This window comes from Spea bombifrons, chromosome 4 (assembly GCF_027358695.1).
Source record: "Spea bombifrons isolate aSpeBom1 chromosome 4, aSpeBom1.2.pri, whole genome shotgun sequence".
Taxonomy (NCBI): domain Eukaryota; kingdom Metazoa; phylum Chordata; class Amphibia; order Anura; family Pelobatidae; genus Spea; species Spea bombifrons.
In genome coordinates this window covers 17,083,007-17,108,226 of record NC_071090.1, presented here as the reverse complement: position 1 = coordinate 17,108,226, position 25,220 = coordinate 17,083,007, and the positions used below count along the sequence as shown (strand labels likewise).

The window sequence follows — 25,220 nt, the reverse complement described above, 5'->3', positions numbered from 1 at the left end:
ATCCTCTGGTACAATTCCTGAAAGAAAAGAATCCTGAAAGATTAGAAACAGAGGTTCACTTATTTCCTGACTCAGCTCCTTAAGTATTTGTGGGTGAATACCGTCTATATTACACTGGTGAATACCAGTGTATATTAGTGTATATTGTTTTTTTCAGCACAAGTAGAGCTTTCTGCGACTGATCGCGTCACTTTTTGGACCAGTTGTTCCTGGACCCCGCGCGCCATCTCGGTACCCCCGAGTTCGTATTGTAAAGGTTGCAGAGCTTCTATAGTGGTGGATATTGCTAAGAGAATGTCATCCTCAAAAAGTCCAATTTTATGTTTATGTTTAACCTCTTCTGAGGTAGAATTAACTAAAAAAAATGGTTATGGTAGCCAGTTCTACAAGTAAAATTGTATCACTAAGCAATGTGTCATTTAGCTGCCAGCCACCCCTCCCTCCAACTGACAACAGCACAGGCGAGTCTACTGGCACCAGTGCATGGTCCGACCAGCTAATGTCGCCCACTTTGGCCTTTGTGGCCACCTGGACAGTAATCTTTTTTACAAAATAAAGTCTATCCTGGAGTAACTGTTATATGCCACCAATAACAACATACTATCTTTTTCAGTAACATGTAAGATTCGCCAGACATCATACAAGTCGTATTGGTTTAACAGTGAATTGTGTGCTAGGTCTGTTTCCTAGTTGTTAGTTGGATGTGATTGTGAATTGCATATGTAGTTGATTTTCGCTGATTCCAATATTGAATCAACCTAGCTGGTCTTTTTTGGGGGTGGTGGAGCTGTAATTTCTTGTGTGATAGATATTCCCCAGCTTTGTAGCTTTTCCAAACCATCAGTCGGACGGCGTAAAGACTTTATGTTGCTGGTGATGTTAGATAGGAGCTTGGTAGGGAAGTAGTAAGGATTGGTTCGAAGCTTCTTCTTTTAGTCAATGTGAGAGCAGATAAGTCAGTAAAAAGAATGAGGGATCTAAATTACTTAGGAACAGTGGTCTTGTTTCTCATTGCCCCCATTATGGCCTCTTTTGTTCTGAAGTAACGAAGGCCTTCTATGATGTTTCTCGTGACAGTAGAAGGTAAGTATTTTGATTTAGGCAGGTGGTGAAATGAGTGTCACTGCTCCCATATCGTGGGGAAGGTATGACAGGAGGTAACTTTTAAGGTCTGATATTGTGGTTGCCTTATCTTTCACTTGCACATAAGCTTTTTAAGGAACTCGTCAGGTAGGTTGTTTCAGACATTTTGGGAGAACCACATTTTTGTGGTTAAGGCAGCCTCTGTTGCATCTCACTCTTCATGTAATCTCAGATTGACTTGATAATTGGTTCTGTGGAGCAGGGTGCTGTGGAGGCCATACTATCGCTTCCAGGACTCCTTGTTTGTCTTAATGCTAACGATAGTTCTTAATGATTTTGGCTGTATGTTTGGGTTGTTGTCAAGGTGCAGCAAATTTGGGGCCAATCAGATGCCTCCTTGATGGATAAGTATCTGCCTGTAGCATCGAGGAGACTTAATTCTAATCAAACCCCCAGCTCCATTTGCAGAAATGCAGCCCCAAATTTGCAAGGAACCTCCACCACGCTTCACTGTTCACCATGTTTCCTGAGTGCAAACACTCATTCTAGTACCGCTCTCCAGGTATACAGCAGCCAAACTGCCTCCTGATGCAGCCAGATATTTTAAATTTTGGCTCGGCCGTCCAGAGCACCTGCTGCCAATTTTCTGCACCCGTTTGTGTTTAATGTTATTGTTTAACCATAAAACAATATGCCTACTAAACCCCTGGCAAATGTACCTAGAACTGATGCTGTTTTGAAGGCAAAGGATGGCAACACAAAATATGGACCATGTTTAGATTTTTCTTCTGTTCACAAAATCATTACCCACAGCATGAACTAATAAAATAGAACGAGGGACAAACCTGCTTAAAGACCAGCAATCAGGATACAACTTATCCCAAGTAAGGCCCCGACAACAAATACGGAGCCGGTCAGATGGAAAACCAAGATTCCTGCCGCAGACCTGAAATACAGTCCTACGAGCAGCTCAACACTTTATTTTGTTAAAAGATAAAAATAAAAACTTGACTGTTCTATTTTGAAGGGATTCTTACTTTACAGCATTTTTCCTCACACCCGCCTGAAACATTTGCCCAATACTGTGTGTAATTATAGAAATACCCAACGTTTTTACTTCTAGTGGTAAGGGTAAAAAGGTGTAAGTTTAGTTTTTGCGCCGATATCAGCGCAATATAAACACGGCTTCTCTTGTATGTATCTGTGGACTCCAGTACTGCCATGGGGTCACTGGGATTCCTGTAATATTTACTTTGTGCATTTTTATGGAACGTTTCATCCATTTTTTAGCAGGCTACAAACTTGATAGCCAACAGCTTACCAACACAGCCCAGCATGGTTTCTCACAGCTGCTACAAGCCAAGGGCAGGGTCACCAGAGATAACAGTCCCTTCCAATGTGCTGCCAGCAGGTATCGCCATTGAATACTACAAGGCAATGCAGACTGGGAGATCAGGCATTCGAACAGCATTGGTGCCAGCACAGATAGCAGTTACACCAAATCTGCAGTCCATGAGCAAGGCGAAAACTCTAAACATAGAAACAAACCCTAAGGGCCATTTTGACACCTTCTTGTGGCGGTATTAGTATGCACATGAGTATGTTACCAGATGAAGTAGTAGGCTTTTACGCCTGTCCCTAAAAGGTTTAATTTGGTAGACATTTAACCCAATGTTTAGAAAGGAAACACTTCTACGACTGATGAATTAAGAATATTAGCACATTTCCATGTTCTAGAATGTTTCTAAAGGTTAAATTTAGTTAGAATTCAATATTGGTGCACAGTAGGTGGAACAATTTACCTGCAAAGACTTCTAACATGGAACAACCTTCTCAATGACAACCACAGACACTATAATTCAGGTACGCTGACCTAAAGACAATATTGTGTTCTGCTTAAGACTGTAAAATTATATTTAAGACAACCAAATCAGGGTTTCAATTGCCATTATGTGCAAGCAACAAGCTTAGTTTCTCCATGAAAGCATAGGCCGGAGACTAGTGCCCCTGTGCTCCTTTGAGAATGTCCTGAAACCCGAATTGCATGTATTCTATTTAATTTGGTAAACATGATGCAATTTCTTTACACGTGAAATTTTCTTCCATTCACGAAATCATGAAAACAAAACGGTAAATAGAGCACCTTTGCTACAGCCAACTTCAGCACCAGTCTTAGAAATCTAAACCATTTAGAAATGACTTGGTTTTATTGGTTTTCTGGAATACAAACCACTTGTCATTGTTAGTTTCCAATGTAAAAGTAAATTAAAAGTTTCACATTTAAGGACTTGGTTCACAAGTTTATTAAGAAAGAAAAAAAATACACCACAGCAGTTTGCTGTAGTAATGTCTCACGGGAAAACAAGCTAGACTTGAACAGACGGAAGGAGAAGTAATGGGGCAAAACAAATGTGTAGATGAAAACCAAAACAATTTAAATTAAACTGTATTCCCTGAAATACACATTTCTGAAGTCACGAGGCAGCCTTGATACTTATTAAAAAGGTCCTTTAATCCCTTCACAACCAAGAAGACTACAAACGGCTGTTTGTCCCATGGTACTGAAGGATTTAATTTTCAGAATTTCTAACCTTATCTACAATCATGCTGAGTAAAGCTATCTCTAAATGGAAAGTTAATTTGTAGTCATGAAGTGTTAATGTTTACATTGTAAATTTTTATTTTGCCATCTCCAAGAAAGCAAAAGAAACTACAAGTAGTGCTATGCCAGAGATCTGGGATTGTTTCCTTGAAAAATGTCACTTCAGCATGCAATGGACATGGTCTTTCTAGTGTGGTCTTGAACTGTTGAGACGAGAGGCTTTGATTTTTTTTGTATGGCACATATTTGGTCCATTTGAGAGCAGCATGTTTATAGGACACGTTAACGCTCTATCCCGACTCTGAAGTTACAGTAGCTGTTTCTGGCTCTGGTGAAAATTCTGCTTGTGGCAATACTGTACAACTGAAAAATTTGGTTTACAAGAAGTAGTCAGGGGTACGACGGGTAACATGTGGCTCTCCTCTGCGTGGTGCAGGATCAAACTGCAAGCTGAGAGATTAAAAAAAAAAGAACCGTAGTTAGCAAAAAAAACACAAAAAAAAATTGCATAATACCAGACTGACCCAAACCCTCCAACAGTTCATGACCTTACTGTCATGCCCAGGGTGCTAATGTGTGGCCTTTAATGGGCACATTTTCAGATCTAAGAACCATATATAGCCAGCTAGCATTGCTCAATAATCCACAATCTTAAGTATTTAAGGAGTGGTGCTTGGTAGTACATCCAGAATTGAAACTTCCGTAACAAAAAAAAAAAACTCAATGTAAATGTGAACAGCTACATGCCATAGCGCAAGACCTCACTTGTTAATACCAAGGTAAGAGGATTTCTTAAAGCATAATGCATTTGTGGGAAATCTGCCTTCTGCCAAATATGTTCCTAGATAGAATAGCTACTTGCCCAGGTTTTAAAAAGGAACAATTTGCAGATTAACAGAAGGACGTCAAGATCTCAGAGATACAACCGCGCTTGTGGCATTATGGAGAAAAATAATGTCTAGAAGGAATACGATGCTATAATCATAACTACTTATTGTGGTTATTTATAAAAAGCAACTCCCAAAAGGATTTTAATACATTTTGTATTCAGTTGGTTGGCAAGTCTAAACCACTATAGTTGAAGACAAAATGCAAAAGGGGTAATCAAGAGTAAAAATAGGAGAACTCTTACAAAAAGACTTCTTAATTTTATTAAATGGTCTAAAGATACATGTAAATGCATGTATCAGAATAAAAAAATGACAACTCTCCATTAATAATGCAGAAAATATAAAAGAAACCTGTCACTGCTAATCTGCCAAGCATTAAGAGGCTGCATTTATAGTACTTTACAGAACTTACTATTTTACTCTGCCAAGGCACTGAATTCTGTATATTTTATACTTACAAGGAATATTTTAGGGTATCGTCAAGTTCCATTATAGCAGCCTGGTTTCCACAACGGTAACAATAGTTTGGAGCACTAAATATTGTGACTACATTCCGATCATGGCACCAATTGTATCCCTAGAAGAAAAGGTAGATTTAACATAAAAATACAAAATGTAGACTTTTTTAGATATATTGTTCTCCCATCATAGACCTGCAATTATTTTACCTCCATCACCAGCTGATGAGCTCTAGAAACCAAAGTAAGGCCGTTGGCATGGTTGAATGTTTCAGAGATGTCCTGTCCAAAAGTGTATCCAGCCCCTCTTGGAGAAATGCCCCATCCGCCACGGTCATCTGGATCTGACCACAGTAAGTCACACATTGGACCCTAGAAAAGGTACACATCTCAGCTTATTACAGCCCCAAATGCTTACAAGACTGAAGGTTTTGCTAACTTTCTAGTATACTTTTTTAGAACACCGTTTGTAAAGCCAGTATTTACAATTTCTTTTCAAAATGTAATACATTATATCGTGGACACCTAGAGCAGACAGTTGCACATTAGGTATGTGTATGCTTTTCCATCTCTGCTAGAGCCCGTATAGAGTGTACGTGTATAGTGTTAGCCGGTGCGCATGTATAGAAGTGTGGTGTTAGTTTGTATGGTGTTGTGTATGTTATATTATGGCATTAGCACATGTGTATGTCGACATAGTGTTTGTGTGTGCCAGTGTATGGTGTTAGCATGCCTTTACAAGAGTAGAATGTTTTACAGTAAGGCGCATAAGACATTAGCATGCAGTTGTTACTGTATGGTGTTCATGAGCATAACAAAAATACAAGCTTCCCCACCCTAGGATCAGTCAACCAGACACACAGTATGGAGTTAGTGACTTCATTAACACTGCCATAAAGTTACAGCTCAGCTATCACATGATCAGATGTTACTTAAAAATAAAAGATCCCTTATTACCTCATGTGGAACTTCTTGCAAACGATCTAGTGCACGTATATGATCCAGTGTATCAATTGAAGGTGAAAGGCCTCCATGAAGACAGAAGATCTGTTGAGAAGAAAAAAAAAAGTTTTCACTTGTTTAAAGACTGAGGAGCTAGTTTGGAGGCACACCCTGTAGCCATTTGAACCCAATATCATAGTGAAGGAACAAGAATTTCTTACTTAAAAAGGCACCTCAATGAGCACCCACCATCTACAGGGAGGTGCCAGAGAGATAACTGGCGTTTACAAATCCCTAAAGTGATCTGTGGCCATGGACTGTGCCATGATAGAGTGTAAGCAACGCCCTCCTCCCCTCTACCTGAACGTAATAAGAGGTGTGTGTGTGTGTGTGTGTGTGTGTGTGTGTAATATATATATACACACACAAACATGGGCGCAAGCAATTAAATTTAGACTACACGCTCCATGTGCCATTCACGGTCTAGTGAGTGACTCGATCATAGATTTCACTCACTGCAGAGGCAGGAAGACTTAAGAAATACATACCTGCCCATCCACCAAGGCAGTTAATGGAAGATAATCAAAGAGATCTGTGAAGTACTTCCAGACATTCGCATTTCCATATTTCCTCAAACATTCATCATAAAAACCATATACTTGTGTAATCTGTCTACTTTCATGGTTTCCACGGAGAATTGTTATACGTTCACGATAGCGGACCTGAAACATAAGAGAAGATCACAGCTATGAAAAAATACCCATGCGTGTAGAAAAGCCTACTACAAACTATGCTTGTTACAAAAAAAAAAAAAAAAAAAAAAAAAAAAAAAAAAAAAGATTCCTTTATTACACACTACTATACTGTAGTCATAGGGAGGCATTACAATCACCTTAAGCCATAGTATTTTAAAGCCTTGCATATGCCAAATAAAAGCAGGGCTCACTATCTGCTCCCCCTCAAATCTATTACCATGGTAGCCGAGATTTTTAAAAAGATACTGGAATGCACTGGTTGCTATGGCATCAAGACAAGTAGGCAGAAAACAGCTTTTCTAGACAGCCAGCTAGCCAAGCTGCTTTGAGTACAATGAAGTATTTCCCTCATTCTCATCTGTTACCGAACATGCACTATTAACTATTTAAACGTTAAGACTGCACTGTGCCTTGCGGCTTGGAAGTGAATAGCGAAGCACAAGTATTTGCACGTGTGTGTGGCTTAGGGGTAACGGGACAAAACAAAAAACCTTACCTTAAGTGCTACAAGTAGTGTAACAGTTTCCACTGAATAATATCCTCTGTCGACATAATCTCCCATGAACAAGTAGTTTGTATCTGGCGATTTCCCCCCAATTCTGAACAATTCCATCAGATCATGGAACTGGCCGTGTACGTCACCACATACTGTTACAGGACACCGCACTTCCTGGACATTTGATTCTTTCGTCAAAATTTCTTTTGCCTAGAAGAAAGGCCAAGGGTGATGCAAACCTTTAATTATGGTAGACATGTAGACTGCAGAGACATTAAAGGACAGTAAAACTTCAAAATGCTGTTATAAAAGCTTTACATGTGCAAACATGAAAGCAGATGAAGTTATTTTAATTCCCCTACAAACAATAAAGATACAATCAAAATGTTAATCATGCAACTTTGGTGGTGCCGGGTTTCAAAAAAAATAAAATAAAAATAAAAATACATAAAGGGCAAATCCCAAAGATGGGAACTACCGTATTGGCTCAATTATAGGCCGCGCCCTAAAATTTGTGCCCCCCCTTTAGACTTACCAAAGCAGACACCCGGGTGTCTTGCGGGGGGACATCTACGCAATACGCGTATACAACTTACAGTGCCGGAACTTCCGCCGTGGGAAATCCTGGCAAGGGATATTGTTAAAGCACATCGAGCAGACGTGCCGGCAGCGGAGGTTGCTTACGCGCATCGCTGCAGCCGGTGAACGTCTGCGCGATGCGCTTAGACAATCTCCTGTGGTGGAACGCCCCCGTGGAAAGTCTGTCTTAGTGTATTGGGGAGTAGGATGCAGGTACCCTGCAGCGCTGCAGGGATCTGTATCCTAACCATGCTGCCTTAAACTGGGGGGGGGGGGCAATTTGGCAACCCGTTCTAAAGTTTGAACACGAGGGTACTTTAACCTGGCCAGCTTTAGTTTGCTCACATGGGGATGGCACACTTCAAAATGGTTGTCCCACCATTGGATGTGTTGTATAATACAACACATGAATGCACATAGGCGATATAATGTGGTGTAGAAAAAAAAAAATATGACCCTAGCAGATTCTATACACGCTATGTCTAGGGCATAGGGCTTTTTTTTTTATAGCACTAAGGATAGTACGTTTGTAATAGTCTGGGACTGAAAAACTGTCACTCAACAGTGATGATAAATGGCGTATACAGACAACCACTGGAAGTGTACATTTTGTGACTGAGCTCGGTACTGGTGCTCCAAATGGATCCGTCAGTGCCGCATTGTACACACAGGTAACAATTTACTGTAACAGTGCTCCTTGTGCTGCCCATTAAACTGCAATGTAAGCAAAAAATGTAGCATGACTAAACATCTCAACACCTTGCCTGCCCAACAGTATTGTCAAATCTGGGTTGTAATATCATTGGTATCATGTACATATTCACTCTTTACTGTTTAGCCCCTTTATCAGACACCTCCATGTGCTTTCATTGATTTCAAGTAGCCAGCCAGTGGCAGCAGTTGTTCGACCACCAATCAGCTGCATCTTCTACCAACCTGGATCCTCCCCCACCAAATATTCAAATTTTGGGTGGGGTCATCTTATAAATCAAGCAAATACGGTACAATGCACCCCAGTCCTGTTTTTACGCGACTGACTGGTTGGCTTGAGGCAGCCAGTGGCAGGAACGTGTTCCCATTTTAACCTCGTTTATCACATGGAAGTAGGGCTGAAACAGCTAATAGATAATAAAAATAGTCAACGATTTTCATTATCGATTAGTCGAATCGATTTTATCCTTATATAATCCAACCTCAAACAGAGATCGGATTATAACACTAGAATCCAGATCCCCCGCAACGCTGCAGGGGACCTGGATCCCCCTCACTGTCGGCCGGTCTCACTTCCGTCTCTCTCCCCCCTCCCATACACTGCTCTGCCTCTCTCCCGACTCTCTGGTATTTTAAACCTCCGTTGCTGACAGGCACTTTCACTGCAGCTTCATAGAAGCCTCAGCGTAAGTGAATGTGAGTAACTGAGGCTGTCTGTGCACATCGTGCAGACCCCCACCGGCTGACAGAGAATCAAGGTCTCCTGCAGAGGATCATCCTCTGTCAGCTGGTGGGGGTCTGCATCGCACAGACAGCCTCCGTTACTGCCCTTCACTTACGCTGAGGCTTCTATGAAGCTGCAGTGAAAGTGCCTGTCAGCAACGGAGGTTCACAAAATAACAGGGAGTCGGGAGAGAGGCAGAGTGGTGTATGAGAGGGGGGAGGAGTCAGAGGGGTGTTTGGGAGCCACCCTCCCATACACCCCCTGACTCCTCCCCCTCCCACACACCGCTCTGCCTCCTCCCCCTCCCATACACCGCTCTGCCTCTCTACCCGGCTCCCTGGTGTCTTGTGAACCTCCGTAGCTGACAGGAGCCAGAGTGGAGTATGGGAGGGGGGAGGAGGCAGAGTGGAGTATGGGAGGGGCCAGAGTGGTGTATGGGAGGGGGGAGGAGGCAGAGTGGTGTATGGGTGAGTTATAGTGGTGTATGGGGGGTATAATGAATTTCAGGGAGGCAGAACAGCATATCTGGGGGAGTTAGAGTGGTGTATAGGGGAGGTAGAGTGGTGTATGGGGGGATTAATTAATTTCAGAGTGGCATATCTGGGGGAGGCAGAGTGGTGAATCAGCGAGAATTTCAGGGTGGTTCAGGGCATTTATGGGGAGCAGAGTGGCATATCAGGGTGCACAGTGGCATAAGGCATAAATGGGGGCGAGTGGCATATTGGAAGTTATAAGGCATTTAGGGGGTATAAGGCATATCGATATGCCTAATATCAGGGGGGCATGAGACATATCTGGGGGTAAAAGGTATATCGGGGGCTCAGTTGCATATCACTGGCATATAAGAGAATCTGGAATCTCTGGCATATAAGAGGTAATAAGGCATATATGGGTCAGATGTGCATAACTGGGGGCAGTTTGGTAAATAAAAAATATAAACAAGGCTTTTTTCTCAGTTTTTATTAAATATGAAAAATAGTTAACATGAATTAATATTGACTAATAACTTTGTATTAAAACCTAGTTTAAGAAACACTGTTTGGGTTCTTGTAGCTTTTACTATGTCAGTAAAATAAGAAGGTGAATAGCAAGAGGCCATTGCAATAAAGAGATGAAAGTGTAAATTATAAATGTTTTTTTTTATATTACATTATTTTTTTAAAAAAAATTGCATTTTTTATCCGATTAATCGAAAAAATAATTGGCCAATTGCAGCCCTACATGGAAGTCTGTTGGGATGAATGTCTGTCCTGTAAGCCAAGTAGCTGGGAGTGGAGAAATTAAATTGCAGAATTTCTCGTATTTTTGAGGAACAATTTTAGGGGCCGCTCTGTTATTGTAAGCATTAGACTACATATGATGGTAGGAATATCCCTCTAAACAGGTCAACACTAAGTGCAAGCTAGCAGAAAAGGCTTTTAATTATCCCTGGAATCTTAGACTAGAATCGTGCTCAAAGGTAATTTTGGGAGACTGAACCATGAACCTGGATATCTGTTCCAGATACATGCAGTGCACAGCAGCTGGAGAAGAGGCCATGTTTCTGGAACATACAAGTTACATATTTAAACATGAAATGCATTTTCCCGGGCAGTCGGTTAGCAAATCTTTGGAGCACGCATGCACACAACTGAGTGCACATTTTGTGACTGAGCTCAGTAAAGATGCCGATACTGCAATAGAACTGGGTTGAAGTGTCATTTGTATTTTAATTATATTTTCAATCTTTTTAACAACTCTAGACCAACTACAGTAATTAAGTAAATGTTGTGATGCTCTTCTTGCCCCCCCCCTTTACCCACTGTGGAATATAGAAACACAGGAAGCGATGGCAGATAAGAACCATTCGTCCAAAGTTCCAAATTTAATTCAATGAAAAGACAATGTATTGCATAAATCCACCATCCCAAGCTCCCCCTCCCAAGGTTTTTTTTTTTTTTTATTGAAAACATTTCAAGGAATGCATATTAACCTGTTTACTACCCTACCGACAAACCTGTATGTCCATAAAAGATGAGGCAAGATGCCCCTTATGACTCGTACGCAATGCCTTCCACATAGCGTTCTTGTTTTCTTGCCACGGTTTGGGAGATCATGAGTCAAGGCTGTCAGACAACATCAGCTGACTCTTGCTATAATGCTCAAGTGTGCATTCTCTTCTGATAGTATAAATACTAACCACCTACAGGAAGGTCACTGGGGAAGACAGACCCTGCTGGGACCACTGATTGCTCCCCCAGCAGGACACTCATTAAGATTAGTGAATACAAGCATTCGGAGCAATGCTTGCCCATTAGTGCATCGAGAGGTTCAGTGGAAACTGCAAAACTAAGTTTCTCCTCTTCCAAGAAATGGAATGAAGACAGCATGCCCAGCACTGAAACAAAAAATAAAAAGTAAAATCCAAAGCCTTCAATGCTCCCAAACCCAGAGCCTGTGGTGTTAAAAATACACTATAGGGTAACATGTCACGTAAGTCTGTGGAACATAAAATGTGGGGTATTATTGTAATCATGAGATGCTGCATAACAAATTGGGTCATTAAGCTGTGGCAACTACCATGCAGCAGAAATCTGTCAGCTGCACAAGAGGAAAACAAAAAAAAAAAAAAAAAAAAACTTAAAAACTCATAAAACTGTCTCTATCTAAGGTTTTCACGATACAGTGTGAGCTGCAGATACAGGTTATAACTCCTAAACTGCCTCACCCAATGAACTATAAGGGTTCACCCCTTCTTTCCTATATCCGGATTACAATGCCTGCTCTGCTCACCGTTTGTGAACTCTCAAAATACGTTGTACACCGGTTTCTACACCTGTATCTTAAATATGGTATTGTACTGCATTCAGCGGCTTTATTGATGAATGAGTACTCTGTGTATAACACACATATTATAATATATATATTTATGATAAATGCATGCATGACACCATTTTACCCATGTCTGGTTACTTGACAATCAAATAGTTTCATTGCTAAATGGTACTGGTGGATGAATGTGCGTGTCATAATGAAGAATATCTAGTTATCATATTAACATTTCCTGATAACTGGGATCCAAGTAGTTAACGGCGTAACTACACGTGCTGTTGAGGGACGTTACAACGCGCCTGCGCATAAACGCATTCCTGCGGAGGGAGGGCGGAGGAAAATATAACCGCCATTTTAGGAGCCTCCGCCATGAACCACAAAGATAAATCCTTCTCCGCGACGTAGAATATCCGTGTCCGCCCAAATAACGACACGCTGTTATACCCCCTTCAGCTTTCTGCGGGCTGTCACCTCCTGTAACTTTTACGTAACGCATTGACCTGACCGGCAACCAAACCAACCCTCTCCGGGCAGGGTAACAATGTATTACATCACGCCCCTACGCACCTCGATACCAATACTGGGGCAAATGGCATAACCGCATTGTGTAACGCGACAGTCAGCTGTATAGCTTGCTTAACGTGTCATCTAGTTTCCATAACGAGCGAACATTTACTGCAAAGGTGAGGAATCTGTCGATGGATTAAAACTTCTTGTAATCCCAACCTGGAAGCGAATTCGCCAGATTCGGTTTATTCCAAAAACGGTGATTTTAAGGTATAGTTGGCCATAAAGTGCACATCTAGAAACACAGGCCCGTACCTACAAGCGTCTTACACCGTATTTCAAAGCAAACACTAATGTTTGGGGAATGTACCGCGATGTTGCCAAGTAACTTAATAAAACCTTCTAAATACCCGATCAATTATGAGTCACATACTAGCCTATAGTCTGCTACATGTTTGGTTTTATTAGACGCAGAAAGACTAGCGTATAAAAATCTGGGGTGGGTGTTTCACAAAAGGCCTTTGTGCGGACTGCTGTAAAGCGATGAATTGAAGGAAGTCATTGATGTGACATGATCGGCAATTGAAGACCTCAAGCGGCAGCTACCGAAATAGACAAGCCCCTCCATCTAGAGGCAGCAAGGACACAAGACACCTCGAAATGAGGCTTATGTCACGAACACTGAATGGGAAATACGCAAGGAATGGCAGCGTACGAGTGTGGTGTGCTCATAAATGAATGAATGCCAACGGCGCCCAGAAAAATGGCTTCTTACAAGAAACCTTTAAGAAGAACTCTTAAGAAAAGGACTCCTCTTGGTCGCCGTATAGTTTTAATTTTACGCATATTTGGAGTTGTATTCACTATACCCTCTTCAGCTGGGGTGAGCAACAATAGCCGTAAAACAAAAGCTCTTGGCAACACTTTAATGAATGTCTTATCTGTCTTAGCTTAGGCCAGTTTGCGCATTATGGGAAACAGTGACCTAATGTACTAAAATAACCTATTCGCAAACAGGCCTGGAACGCTTTCCTCGAGCTTTGGGTCGCCACCTCCTAAACACCCTGCCATTACCCTCGCCCCGCTTACCTTTTCGCATAATGTCTTCACTTGGCTTTCCGTCAGCTGCTTGCAGTCGTTGAGTTGCTCGATCCATTGATCTAACTCCTTCGTAAATGCCTTCTCGTCCATGATGCGGGTTTACAGTAGCCGGCGACGAAGCACCGGAAGGGCCCTTTCAGGCCTTCTCTAGGCTACCAGATAACGTATTAGAAGAAAACCCCCTCCGCGATGACAGAAAAAAGGTCCTTATACTCAAACCGGCACACGAAACGGCTTCAGGTTTCGGCGAAAAGCAGGCTAAAGGCTGTGATATCCAGATAAGCAATAAATAAATATAAAACGCGGTATCCGCAGGGCCGGCAAAAATGAAAATGACTTCGGAAAATTCACGATCTCATCCGCAGCGGTCTTGGAAGCCCTGCTTGCTACTTCCCAGCTTCTCCTACGCTCTGTAATGGCCGCCGTGACGTCACGCACCCCTCCTTTATCACTCTTACCTCCTCCCTATGCCCGTCCCTTTCTCCCGCTCCAAACGTAATTTCCTATCTAAAAGACCGGAAGTAACCTTTCGCCCTTTCTCGTTCAACTAAGTAGAGTTTGTTGGTATTGAGAATGTTTTTGCGGGTGTGGTTGCTGAAATCATTGCGCAAACCGAGGAGTCTTTTGTCTCTTACCGGGACCTGTCGATGTGTAAAGTAGCTTTGTGGGTGTTAATAGTGCGTAGGCAGTGCATTTCGTATTAACGTTATTGATAGTCATGGGTGTGAAGACTAATTATGAGGCAATATGATCTTATCAGTAGGTTTATTTCCTTGGTCCCAATGTTGACCACTCAGAATTTTTCACTTGCTCCTAAGTACCTCTTAGGGTTGTGACACAACAGGCCACAGGCAACGCATCCAGGACTGAATGTGGTTGTGGCATCAGTATTTAAGGAGCATTGCATCTATGAAGCACACTGAGGGCGAGACTGTCAGGAGTTTGCTCCGGGGTACAGTGACCACATTTAGTCATTTTCCAAGACGCCTGCATGTCACTGACCAGCATGTGTAAATGGCTTTCCTGAAGAAAAGTGGAACATATAACCTCACACAACGGCATCGCTTGCACATCCCAGCTTCTGCAAGGCGGCACTTTGCACGAGTTGGGCGGAAATATGTTAAATCTATACGTAAAAAAAAAAAATCATAAAAAAGATTATAATAATACAAAAAATAAAAAAACCCTTACATCCCTTACATGCCACGAGGGGAGTCCCGGCAATGGGAGATTGTTAAAGCACATCGTGCAGACGTGCCGGCAACGGAGGTTGTTTACGCGCATCGCCGCAGCCGGTGAACGTCCGCACGATGCATTTAACCTCTGCCCCAAGACTTACCAGAGCAGACTCCCGGGTGCCTCGCGGGGCCGGCGGGGGACATCTTTGTATACGCGTATTGCGTAGATGTCCCCCTCCGGCCCCGCAAGACACCCGGGAGTCTGCTCTGGTAAGTTGGGTGGGGGCAGAGTGGCAGCATATCTCGAGGAGGGGAGGACAGAGTGGCAGCATATCTTGGGGATGGGGGGGACAGAGTGGCAACATATCTTGGGTGGGGGGGCAGAGTGGCAGCATATCTCGGGGGTGGGGGGGACAGAGTGGCAGCATATCTATTACAGTATATATATAGGTTATCCTTTGATCAAAAAAATATATAGGTATATTCATTTGTATTTTCCACAGTTGCTGTGTATAACGTTGTTATAGTAACTGGTTGCCTAGTTACTCATCTCATTCTTGTGATATAGTGTATGTTATACTGGTTGTTCCTATAATTTCTACTTGCTTTGTAAAGATGTCAAATATTTTTTTTATAGATAAACTACAATACCATATCCACTTGGCGTTTTTCTGTTTGGTGTTTTTTCAGTCCTCTTTGGCGTTTTACTGCTTTTTTGGGCTGTGTGGCAGTTTTTCAAAATCGCAGCATGTTGACACTCTGGCGTTTTTTGCAAGGAAATCTTGGCGTTTTCCTCCAATAGAAGTCTATGGGAGAGAAAAACGCCATGAAAACGCCATGTGGGTTTTGCCTTAGCATTTTTTATGGCGTTTTTTTCCACAGTTACAAAAAAGGGGCAGGACCCAGGAAGAGGAAGAGCTGCCATTTTCCCAGTACTGTGGTAAAACTTTTATCTGCTTGTACACTGTGTGCTGTCTCTGTGTAATTTATTAGCAGCATGGCACCCAGAATTGTCTTTGAAGTGTCCAGCTTATTCAACTAGTGAGTATTCCTTGCAATTTGCACCATCATTTGGGGCCAATCTTCCTAGAGGAGCAGACATTCGGAATAAAGCATACCTTACAAACCACAGAAAAGAGAAAAAAGGGTCCGCCGGGGCATGTTTAAGTAGAACTCTACCAAGGAAATGACATCAGGAGGGGGCAGATACCTGCCATTTATCATAATCCCTTTTAGCTGGGTGAAAATTCTAACTTGTAAAGTCTGGCAAAACTGCCTAAGGTAAAAAAAGCAATTTCCAGAAAAAACACCAAAACGCAGGAAAATGCAGTGGCATCAAGAAAATAACGCAGGAAAAATACCCAAGTGGGTATTGCACGTTAACTCACAAAAATGGGATGTCATCAAAATGTGCAGGCATACATTTTGGGGATTCAGACCTACTATATGGGCTGTGTTTGCAAACATGCATCATCTTATTTTGTTAAGCTGATCCAAGTATGTTTATTTGGCCATTCCAAATGCCTCAATTTCCTTGATAATGTCGTTACTGGCTAATTATTTTTTGCTGAATAAGCTGCCCTCTAATTACAGCTTTATGTGACTGCCATAAGATTTGGATAGGTACATCAGTATCATTGTGCATAAAATAATTTTATATTTTTGAAGAAATCCAATCGAAATGATACAACTGAATAATGGAATAGAACTGAAAAACAACTATTTACTTGATTTTGAATCACTTCATATGTCTAGCATTTTCAGGGCAAATAGAGCCCTGCTTTCTGATTACTATGGGATCAGAGTGAGTTGAAGAAGCAGGGGGGGGCTTTTTCCTCTTACAAAAAATGTAAAATCAATAATATTAAATATTTAAAGGGACCCTCTATTTCCAAGAGATCTCCCTATTGAGAGCACTGTAGGAAACATTTTAAAAAAATGCTGGTCAGCTTTGGTTGTGTGAGTGCTGTTAAGCATTTTGTTCCAACATAATGCATTTGGGGAAAATTAGTTTGCACAAAATGATGAGCACCTCATATTTGTCTGTAGTGCCAAGGACGTATTAAATGTTTCTTTATTGTTTCCATTACATATGTACAATTTATAATAGGTAACACACAGATGTGTTTTTTAATACAAAATAAAGAATGTATATCTTATGTATGGATATCTATACTCGTGTTAAAAAGAAAGTAAATCCTAATGGTAGTAATCATTTGTTCCTTAGTAGGTCTAAAAATTAGGTAAATACAAACTCAGATGAGCAACAACACATGACATATGACACTGTGTCATGATTTATTCAACAGAAAGAAAGTCAAAATGGAGATGTCATGTGTGAAAAGCACACTTTATCATTTAATAGCTTTAGAACAACCTTTAGCAGTAATAACATGAAGAAGTAGTGTTTGCCCACTCTTTTTTACTTCAGTTCACTGAGGTTTGCAGGCATTTGTTTATGCACAGCTCTCTTAACATCCAATGTCGGGCCGGGCACGTCATTGGTCGTTACCTGACCTTTTTGTATGACGTGCTTGGCATGTTATTGCATTAAACTAGCTTAGAAAGTGATCTACGATGTTAAAATGTTTGGAAATTGCCTTATAACCCTTCCCAGAAAGATAGGCAGCAACAATTGCTTATAACCCTTGCCAGAAAGATAGGCAGCAACAATTGCTTCTCTAATATCATTGTTGATATCTTTCCTCCTGTCACGGACTGGGTCCAAGCAGATGACTGAAAGGACCCAGCGTGCCCGATGTTTGTATGCAGGAGTCACAGTGCAGTAGTGGAGTTTGGACAGGGCCTGGTCGCAGGGTGACCACACTCACCCAGGTGTTGAGCACCTAGGGTTGTGCAGCCAAACACCAGCACCCTGATATGGCAGCGGATGTAGTCCAGAACAAAGTGAAGAAATATCCTGCAGGCACCCTGGAGCAGGCATGAAGCATATCACTTGAATCACATGCAGGATGCTGCAGGCTGGGAGTATGGAAGCTAAGCAAAGGGTATAGCAGAAACATAACAGGGACAGGCAAAACATACATGTTACAGGGCACTACAGTAAACCAGACAAGGAATAAACATTACTAGACAAGATATACATGATGCAGGGCACAACAAAGGACAGGGAAGAAGGCAAGGAACACAGGGGAAGGAGTGAGGAGCCGGAATCCTCAGACGCTTCTCCTTTAAGCAAGGATAGGCATTATTAACTAGGACATGGGGAGAGGAGAGAGGGACCGGAATCCTCAGATGATACAAGGGAGAAGGGCAAAGGTACATAAAAGACACACAAACATGAATACAGAAACTAGCCTAAGACTGATTGATAACAATTGGAGATTCCGTCACATGATATGGCCATAGTATGCTTAGCCCACCACTACGCCAAAGTACTCCAATGACTGTGGGTCCTAATGCTAATCCCTGCTGACAGTGGTACGAAACAAACCAAACATGTAAACCAAACACACAGTACTGAGACATACCTTAGACTGAAGACTGAGACAAACAGAACACACAGGTGGGGCACACCTTATCAAGGAAACAGAGCTGAAGCAGAAGCAAGGAATGGAAGATCAGAACAAAGCAAAAGGAAATCCAGGAATGGATCGAAGCAAAACAGGGAAACTGAAACAAGACAGATATGCAGCTCCTCAGCCTGGGCAGAACGTGACACCTCCTTGGCATTGTGTTAACACACATGTGAATGCTCCAGATCAGCAAACTTTGGCTTTTATAGAGGTGGTCTTACTTGCTGTTGATCAATTAATTAAGGGCATTTGATTAGCAGCACATGTCTTCTACTTAACATCTTAACTCCTATGAAAGCAGTATGGTTGTACACACATGGCTTCTCCATTTTGGCTTTATTTTTGTTGAAATATTTCATGTGTTGTTGTTCATCTGAAGTTGTAGTTACCTAATTTTTAGACCTGCTAGGGAACAAATGATTGCAACTTATATAAAACCATACAATTCAAAAAGGGTGTACTCTTATTTTTCACACGACTAAATGTCTGTATACCATGCAATATGCTGTGCCCTACCATATGTCAAATGGCTTTATTACTCTTTGCTTTTTCGCAATGATACTATTATATCGTGTGATGTAGTTATCATTTGCCTTAATCAAGAAACCTGTGGATAAAGATATACACTGATCAGCAAAAACATTATGACTACCTGCCTAATATTGTGTCCCCCTTTTGCCATCAAAATAGCCCTGACCCGTCAAGGCATGGGCACCTCTAAAGGTGTGCTGTGTTATCTGTCACCAAGACATTAGCAGTAGAGCCTTTAAGTCCTATAAGTTGCGAGGTGGGATCTCCATGGATGAATCCTGGTGCCATGTGTTCTCCAGGTAAGCGACACACATGCATGTAGCCATCCATTACATGGAAAAAACATGTAAAAGAAAACGTGGCTCATCAGACCAGGCCACCTTCTTCCATTCCGCCGTGGTCTGGTTTTTATCCTCACGTGCCCATTGTAGGCGTTTTTGGCAGTTGATATGGATTAGGATGGCACCCTGACTGGATGCACTGTGTTTCCTGGCAGAACCAGTAATCTGAGCTACAGTAGATTGTTTGTTCCATTTGATCACACGGGCCAGCCTTCCTCCCCACGTGCATCAATGAGCCTTGGCCACCAATGACCCTGTCGCTGGTTCCCGGCTTCTCCTTGCTTGGACCACTTTTGATAGGTACTGACCACTGCAGACTGGGAACACCCTGCCATCACAATTTGGCCCTTGTGAAAGTCGCTCAGATCTTTACGCTTGCCCCTTTTTTACACATTAGCTTTGAGGACGAAATGTTCACTTGCTGCCTAATATATCCCACCCACTGGCAGGTGCCATGATAACAAGATTATCAGTGTTATTCACTGTAATGGGTTCACCAAGAGAGCTGTAGCAACTCCCAGAGATCACCCACATGTATCCTCCTGTTGTCCCCAGAATCACTTCCAGCACCAGTCAGCATGCGCACCTTGGAACCCTGCTATGTGTACTCAATAAGTAGACACAACTACCTTGAACTGAGTACAGCAGGAATGAACAGTTTATTGTTGTAAAACATAGACTGATATAGCCACAGAACTTCATTAACATAAATTAACATTGTTAAACAGGTAGACAACCCAACCTTTAATCCCCTTTAGCTACTGAATATCCCCCTGGTAGCCATCCTGTTAATGGGATTAGTTTAGCCAGGCTGGAGCCATCTCTGAGTACCTTGGGCCACTGTATGACAGATCATTCTGTCACATATCTCCCCTTTTAAAAAGAAGACTGAACTGGGGCCAGACCCCAACCGGGTCTGCATCCAGTTCAGTCGGGGAGCACAGCTCCGTCGCTCCCCGTCCCACTAACAGGTCCTGGGGTGCACTTAGAGACTGGGGAGTTCGGGTCCCAGACGAGGACAACAGTCCCACTCGCCAGGGCAGGGAGACAGGGTCCATAATCTGCGGGTAGCAGGCTTGCTTTCAGTCCTCTCCAGGGGCCCCAGTGACAGTTCTGTCACACACTCCATCACATATCTCCTTTTTCTGGGGGAGACTGACGTCTGATAAGACCCCACACGCCTTGACTCCAAAGTCAGTCTGTATATCCGGACCACCTCTGCCAGCCACAAATTGGTACTCCCCAAAACAATTTAACAAAGGACCAGTACTCACCCAGCCGCACTCTGCTTCTCCCAAATAGTGTAATTTACGCTGGGGAGAAGGGCCAAATGTGCCTTCTCCCTGGAGTCCTCTCAGCCGCTGGGGAGAAAACAGAGAGGCTGGGGTCCCTTCCATATGGGGTTCTGGGCTGATTGCTCGGCACCTCTGGGGACTGCAGGTGGCGACCGTAGTCCAATCCACCTGCATGGTACAAATGTTTGTATGATACTCGGCGAGGGGAGGAAAGTCACATGCATCCCCTCCTGTATACTCCATCTGCTGGGGAGAGATGTCGATCTGCCTCTCTCCCATTGCCAACACTTCTGCTGGGGATACAGGATCCATAGAAATCACTGCCTCTGAGCAACATTGGGGGGGTAAAGCCAATGGAGCTGGGGTCACAGAGGGGAGCGGGTAGAGGCCAGCGGCACTCTGCCCCGAGGGCAGCGCTTCAGCTGCATTTGTAAAATCCAGGGGCACCACCAACTCTGTGGCTGCCTGACCGGACCCTCCTTGGTTACTGCGGTCAGGCTTGGGAATAAGTGGAAGGAGTGGGCAGAGGCCAGCAGCGCTCTGCCTCGAAGCCAGCAGTTCAGCTGGGGGATCTGGCTGGGACATGCAGGGGGGGTCTTGGTTAGTTTCTGGGCCATATTGCGGGGAATAGGGCAAAGTGTCTGGGGTTGAGGGAAGGGAGTGGGCAGAGGCCAGTTGCGCTCTGCTCGGATGTTTGTGCTTCTGGTGGGGGCACAATACTCACAGGATGCACTGGGGCACACTGCTGAGCACGGTCAAAGAGTTCTCGGTAGGCCTGCTCCAGGAACCATTCTTGGTAAACCAAATAATCGAAATCAGCCCACAAGTCGGGCAGGTAACAGGGCACATCTGCAAGAATCCCTTCCCTGAACTCCCGGATCTCCTCGCACCTATATTCCGATGGGCTCCCAAATTCTCGGTCCTCCTGTAGGCTTTCCATTATCAATCCCGGGCCGCCAAAGTCATCGCCCCCTGGCATGTATTTATCCTTCAGCTCTGGACACCACTGCACGGCCTGTCAATACAGGGCCCGGTATCCACAATCCACAGTCATTTCAAGTGGAAGCAACTTCTCAAACTCAGCCACCAAGTCCTCTTGAGGCTGCTCTCCCAGGTACCTTTAATCCCCTTTAGCTACTGAATATCCCCCTGGTAGCCATCCTGTTAATGGGATTAGTTTAACAATGGAGTTCCTGCCTGTTTGGCAGCCAGGCTGGAGCCATCTCTGTATGACAGATAATGCCCTGTTACCTGCCCGACTTGTGGGCTGATTTCGATTATTTGGTTTACCAAGAATGGTTCCTGGAGCAGGCCTACCGAGAACTCTTTGACCGTGCTCAGCAGTGTGCCCCAGTGCATCCTGTGAGTATTGTGCCCCCACCAGAAGCACAAACATCCGAGCAGAGCGCAACTGGCCTCTGCCCACTCCCTTCCTTCAACCCCAGACACTTTGCCCTATTCCCCGCAATATGGCCCAGAAACTAACCAAGACCCCCCCTGCATGTCCCAGCCAGATCCCCCAGCTGAACTGCTGGCTTCGAGGCAGAGCGCTGCTGGCCTCTGCCCACCCCTTCCACTTATTCCCAAGCCTGACCGAGTAACCAAGGAGGGTCCGGTCAGGCAGCCACAGAGTTGGTGGTGCCCCTGGATTTTACAAATGCAGCTGAAGCACTGCCCTCGGGGCAGAGTGCCGCTGGCCTCTACCCGCTCCCCTCTGTGACCCCAGCTCCATTGGCTTTACCCCCCCAATGTTGCTCAGAGGCAGTGATTTCTATGGATCCTGTATCCCCAGCAGAAGTGTTGGCAGAAGTGTCACATTCACTTCATAATCATGGTCATAATGTTATGGCTTATTGGTGTATGTTTCCATAAGTAAAATGTAAACATACTGCAAAGCAAAATATTACGTTAGACATTTATAGTTAGTGTCTGAGTCTCGGTCTTTGCTTTTACTTCTTAAGACAATGTTAAAATGTATTTCTGCCAACAAACGTGTCTCATCTACGCACACATGACTCATACAGTCATTCTGATACTGCCTCTTCTTTTACCTATCATAACTACTCACATCATGTTTTATTCACCACCTAAGAAGCTGTAATTTAACACCTACTGTCTATAAATGTCAATACCCACTTGCTGAATAACAAAAAATACAAGTAGTCAAATAAGTTGTTCAATAAATAAAAAGTAACTTCACCATGATATTAAAGGATATTTGAGTAATATACCCAGAGGTACAAGCTGGAACTATCCATGAATGATATTTAGTTTGCTAGCTTTAACTGGATAAATACAGTCTTGTGTCTTGTATCTTAAAATAATACAGATAAAACACCTATTGATTTATCTCACAAGGAGATAAACCACCTACTTCCTCAAGTGGTTTTTGCCATCTCAGAGTTTCATGGTGAAAGTTTAGATTCTCAGGGTCACACAGTCTGCAGCTGACACCTTCCTATTCCCCCTACTGTTATTATATATGACTGCCAACTGGTGTTTTTGATACCAGTAAGTTATAGTTGAGATCTCTAGGAAATGGGCACAGACTGACCAGATGTCAAAATGAAAAGAAACAAAAATGTGCACCTCCCAAATGTTGCCTTTTAGCCCTCAAACAAACCGACAAACATCTGTATGGGTGGTATCACTGTACTCAGGAGATGTTGCTGAACACATATTGGGGTGCTGCTTGGCATTGACATATACCAGGAGCTATACATTCATACCTGAAGTACGATGTGTGTTGAAAAACACACACAAAAAATGACTACTACACATTTTGACAAAGGCTGTTGATAGAATTAGTGCATGGGAAGTGTTAAAATACTGCTATATCAAATATCCTAGGGTGTCTAGTCCAAAAGACATCCGGAATAGTACATGGGGCAGAATGACCGTATGTCAAAATTTCACGTTGAAAAACTGAATGGCACATGCCTCAAACGTGGCCTTTTAGCCCCCAAAATAACCTGACAAACACATGCATAGGTGATATCACTGTACTCAGGAGATGTTGCTGAACAATTATTGGAGTGTTATTTTGAAGTGACTTATACCAGGAGCTTTAAATTTATACCTGAAATACAATCTGTGTGAAAAAAAACACAAAATAAATTTGTACAAAGTTTGATAAAAGTAATAGTAAAATTAGTGCATGGAAAGTGTTAAAATACCAGCATTTGAAATACCTCGGGGTGTCTAGTTCTCAAAAAATATGTGGTTTGACGGGCTAAATTGAACTTGAACTTCAAAGATGTCCCAAATAGGACACAAGGACAGGATTACCAGATGGTTTTAAAATAGCAAAATGCTACTTGCATTTATTGCCTTAAAATTCAAATATAAAAACATTTTATAAAACATATAAAAACTCAGGACAAATCGTCAAACCTATTTAAAATTATTTTTCAAATAAAAGGGAGCAAAAGTACCTTTTTTTCAAATTTCACCATATTTTTTAATTTTTTGGTAGGAAACGAAATAATACGATGAAAATAATGGTAAAAAAAGCCCTTTGTGAAAACACCCTGCGGCAGGCGATGGAAATCCCATGCACCAAGCAGGCCCACACTTGATTCCCCACCTTTCCAGCACATAAAGCACTGCTGTAAGCAAACATCATTTTGCCTCATTGCTAATCTGTCAATTTATGGTTACAAGTGAAAATTTCAAGTAAGTCCAAAAAAAAAATTGTATATGCCACTTGATTATTGAAAAATCCATTCTTTTAATGTTGGAGTCTAATAAGAAAAACAATGTTAAGTGTTATTATGATGTCATTTTGGTCTGGGACAAAGGAAATAAATGTATTTCTTTATTGTGGATAATATAACGCCATTAAAGTTCATGATAACAATTGACAATTATTGGAGCTCCTTAAGATGCGCAAGTGTAAACATATACAGATGGGTGCCTGTGAGTTCTTGGCATTTGCTTGAATAGCCAGAACGTATGACACTGTCTGACTGGGATGCTTCAGTCATTTTAGATACCAAAATAGAGCGTCCAGAATTGTCTGAATATAAAGCTATGAATGACATGGTGTACCATCTACATAGACACATACTTCTTATTCTGAATAAACAATTGTCAGGATTATGTATCAAATGTTTCTCCAGTAAATGTATTTCTAGGAAAGAAAAGGGCAGTCTTTCACTGTTCAGAGATCAATGTCATAGAGAAATGTACTTAACTGTGATTCTCAAAACCCCCAGTGCGGAACCCAGTTCTTCGGTATGGATTTTAAACCATTTCCTGGGCAATTTCTAGTAATCCCCTTAAATCTCTATGTTTATTGAGTACCCCTTACAAAATGAACATCCATAACATACTTCTATAAATATAATGAAGGGAAATGTAGCTTATAAACGGTATTAACAAACATTTAGTGCAAGTGCATTTAGCACAAGATTTGTAACACTATTTGCTTTATATTTAATTTTTTTTGTATTATAAATCCCACCTCCAGGGTTTCTTAATTGGATATGTTGTCTGACACATGAAGAATGCAGTAGTTGTCAAAATTCCACAAACACCTTTCCCAAAATAGAACAAGCATCTAGAGCTTTTGCTTACTAGTATCTTTTTTCAGCAAGTGATGAAGCTGCTGTGCTAAATCTGAACCTAATTGAGAAAAAGATTACCCAAAGGAGAAGCTAACCAGCTGCAGCCAATAGG

At 42.4% G+C, this 25,220-nt stretch overlaps 1 protein-coding gene across 1 annotated transcript; it reads right to left on the bottom strand.

Annotated features, from left to right (window-relative positions):
- Positions 1 to 3,362: 3,362 nt before the first annotated feature.
- Positions 3,363 to 14,064, bottom strand: PPP2CA (protein phosphatase 2 catalytic subunit alpha). The gene is made up of 7 exons (XM_053464141.1): positions 13,648 to 14,064; positions 7,227 to 7,436; positions 6,524 to 6,697; positions 5,991 to 6,080; positions 5,244 to 5,405; positions 5,034 to 5,152; positions 3,363 to 4,135 (listed from the first exon to the last, which is right to left on the bottom strand). The coding sequence occupies exons 1-7, from the start codon at positions 13,747 to 13,749 to the stop codon at positions 4,063 to 4,065; spliced, it is 930 nt and encodes a 309-aa protein (XP_053320116.1). The 5' UTR covers positions 13,750 to 14,064; the 3' UTR covers positions 3,363 to 4,062.
- Positions 14,065 to 25,220: the final 11,156 nt, after the last annotated feature.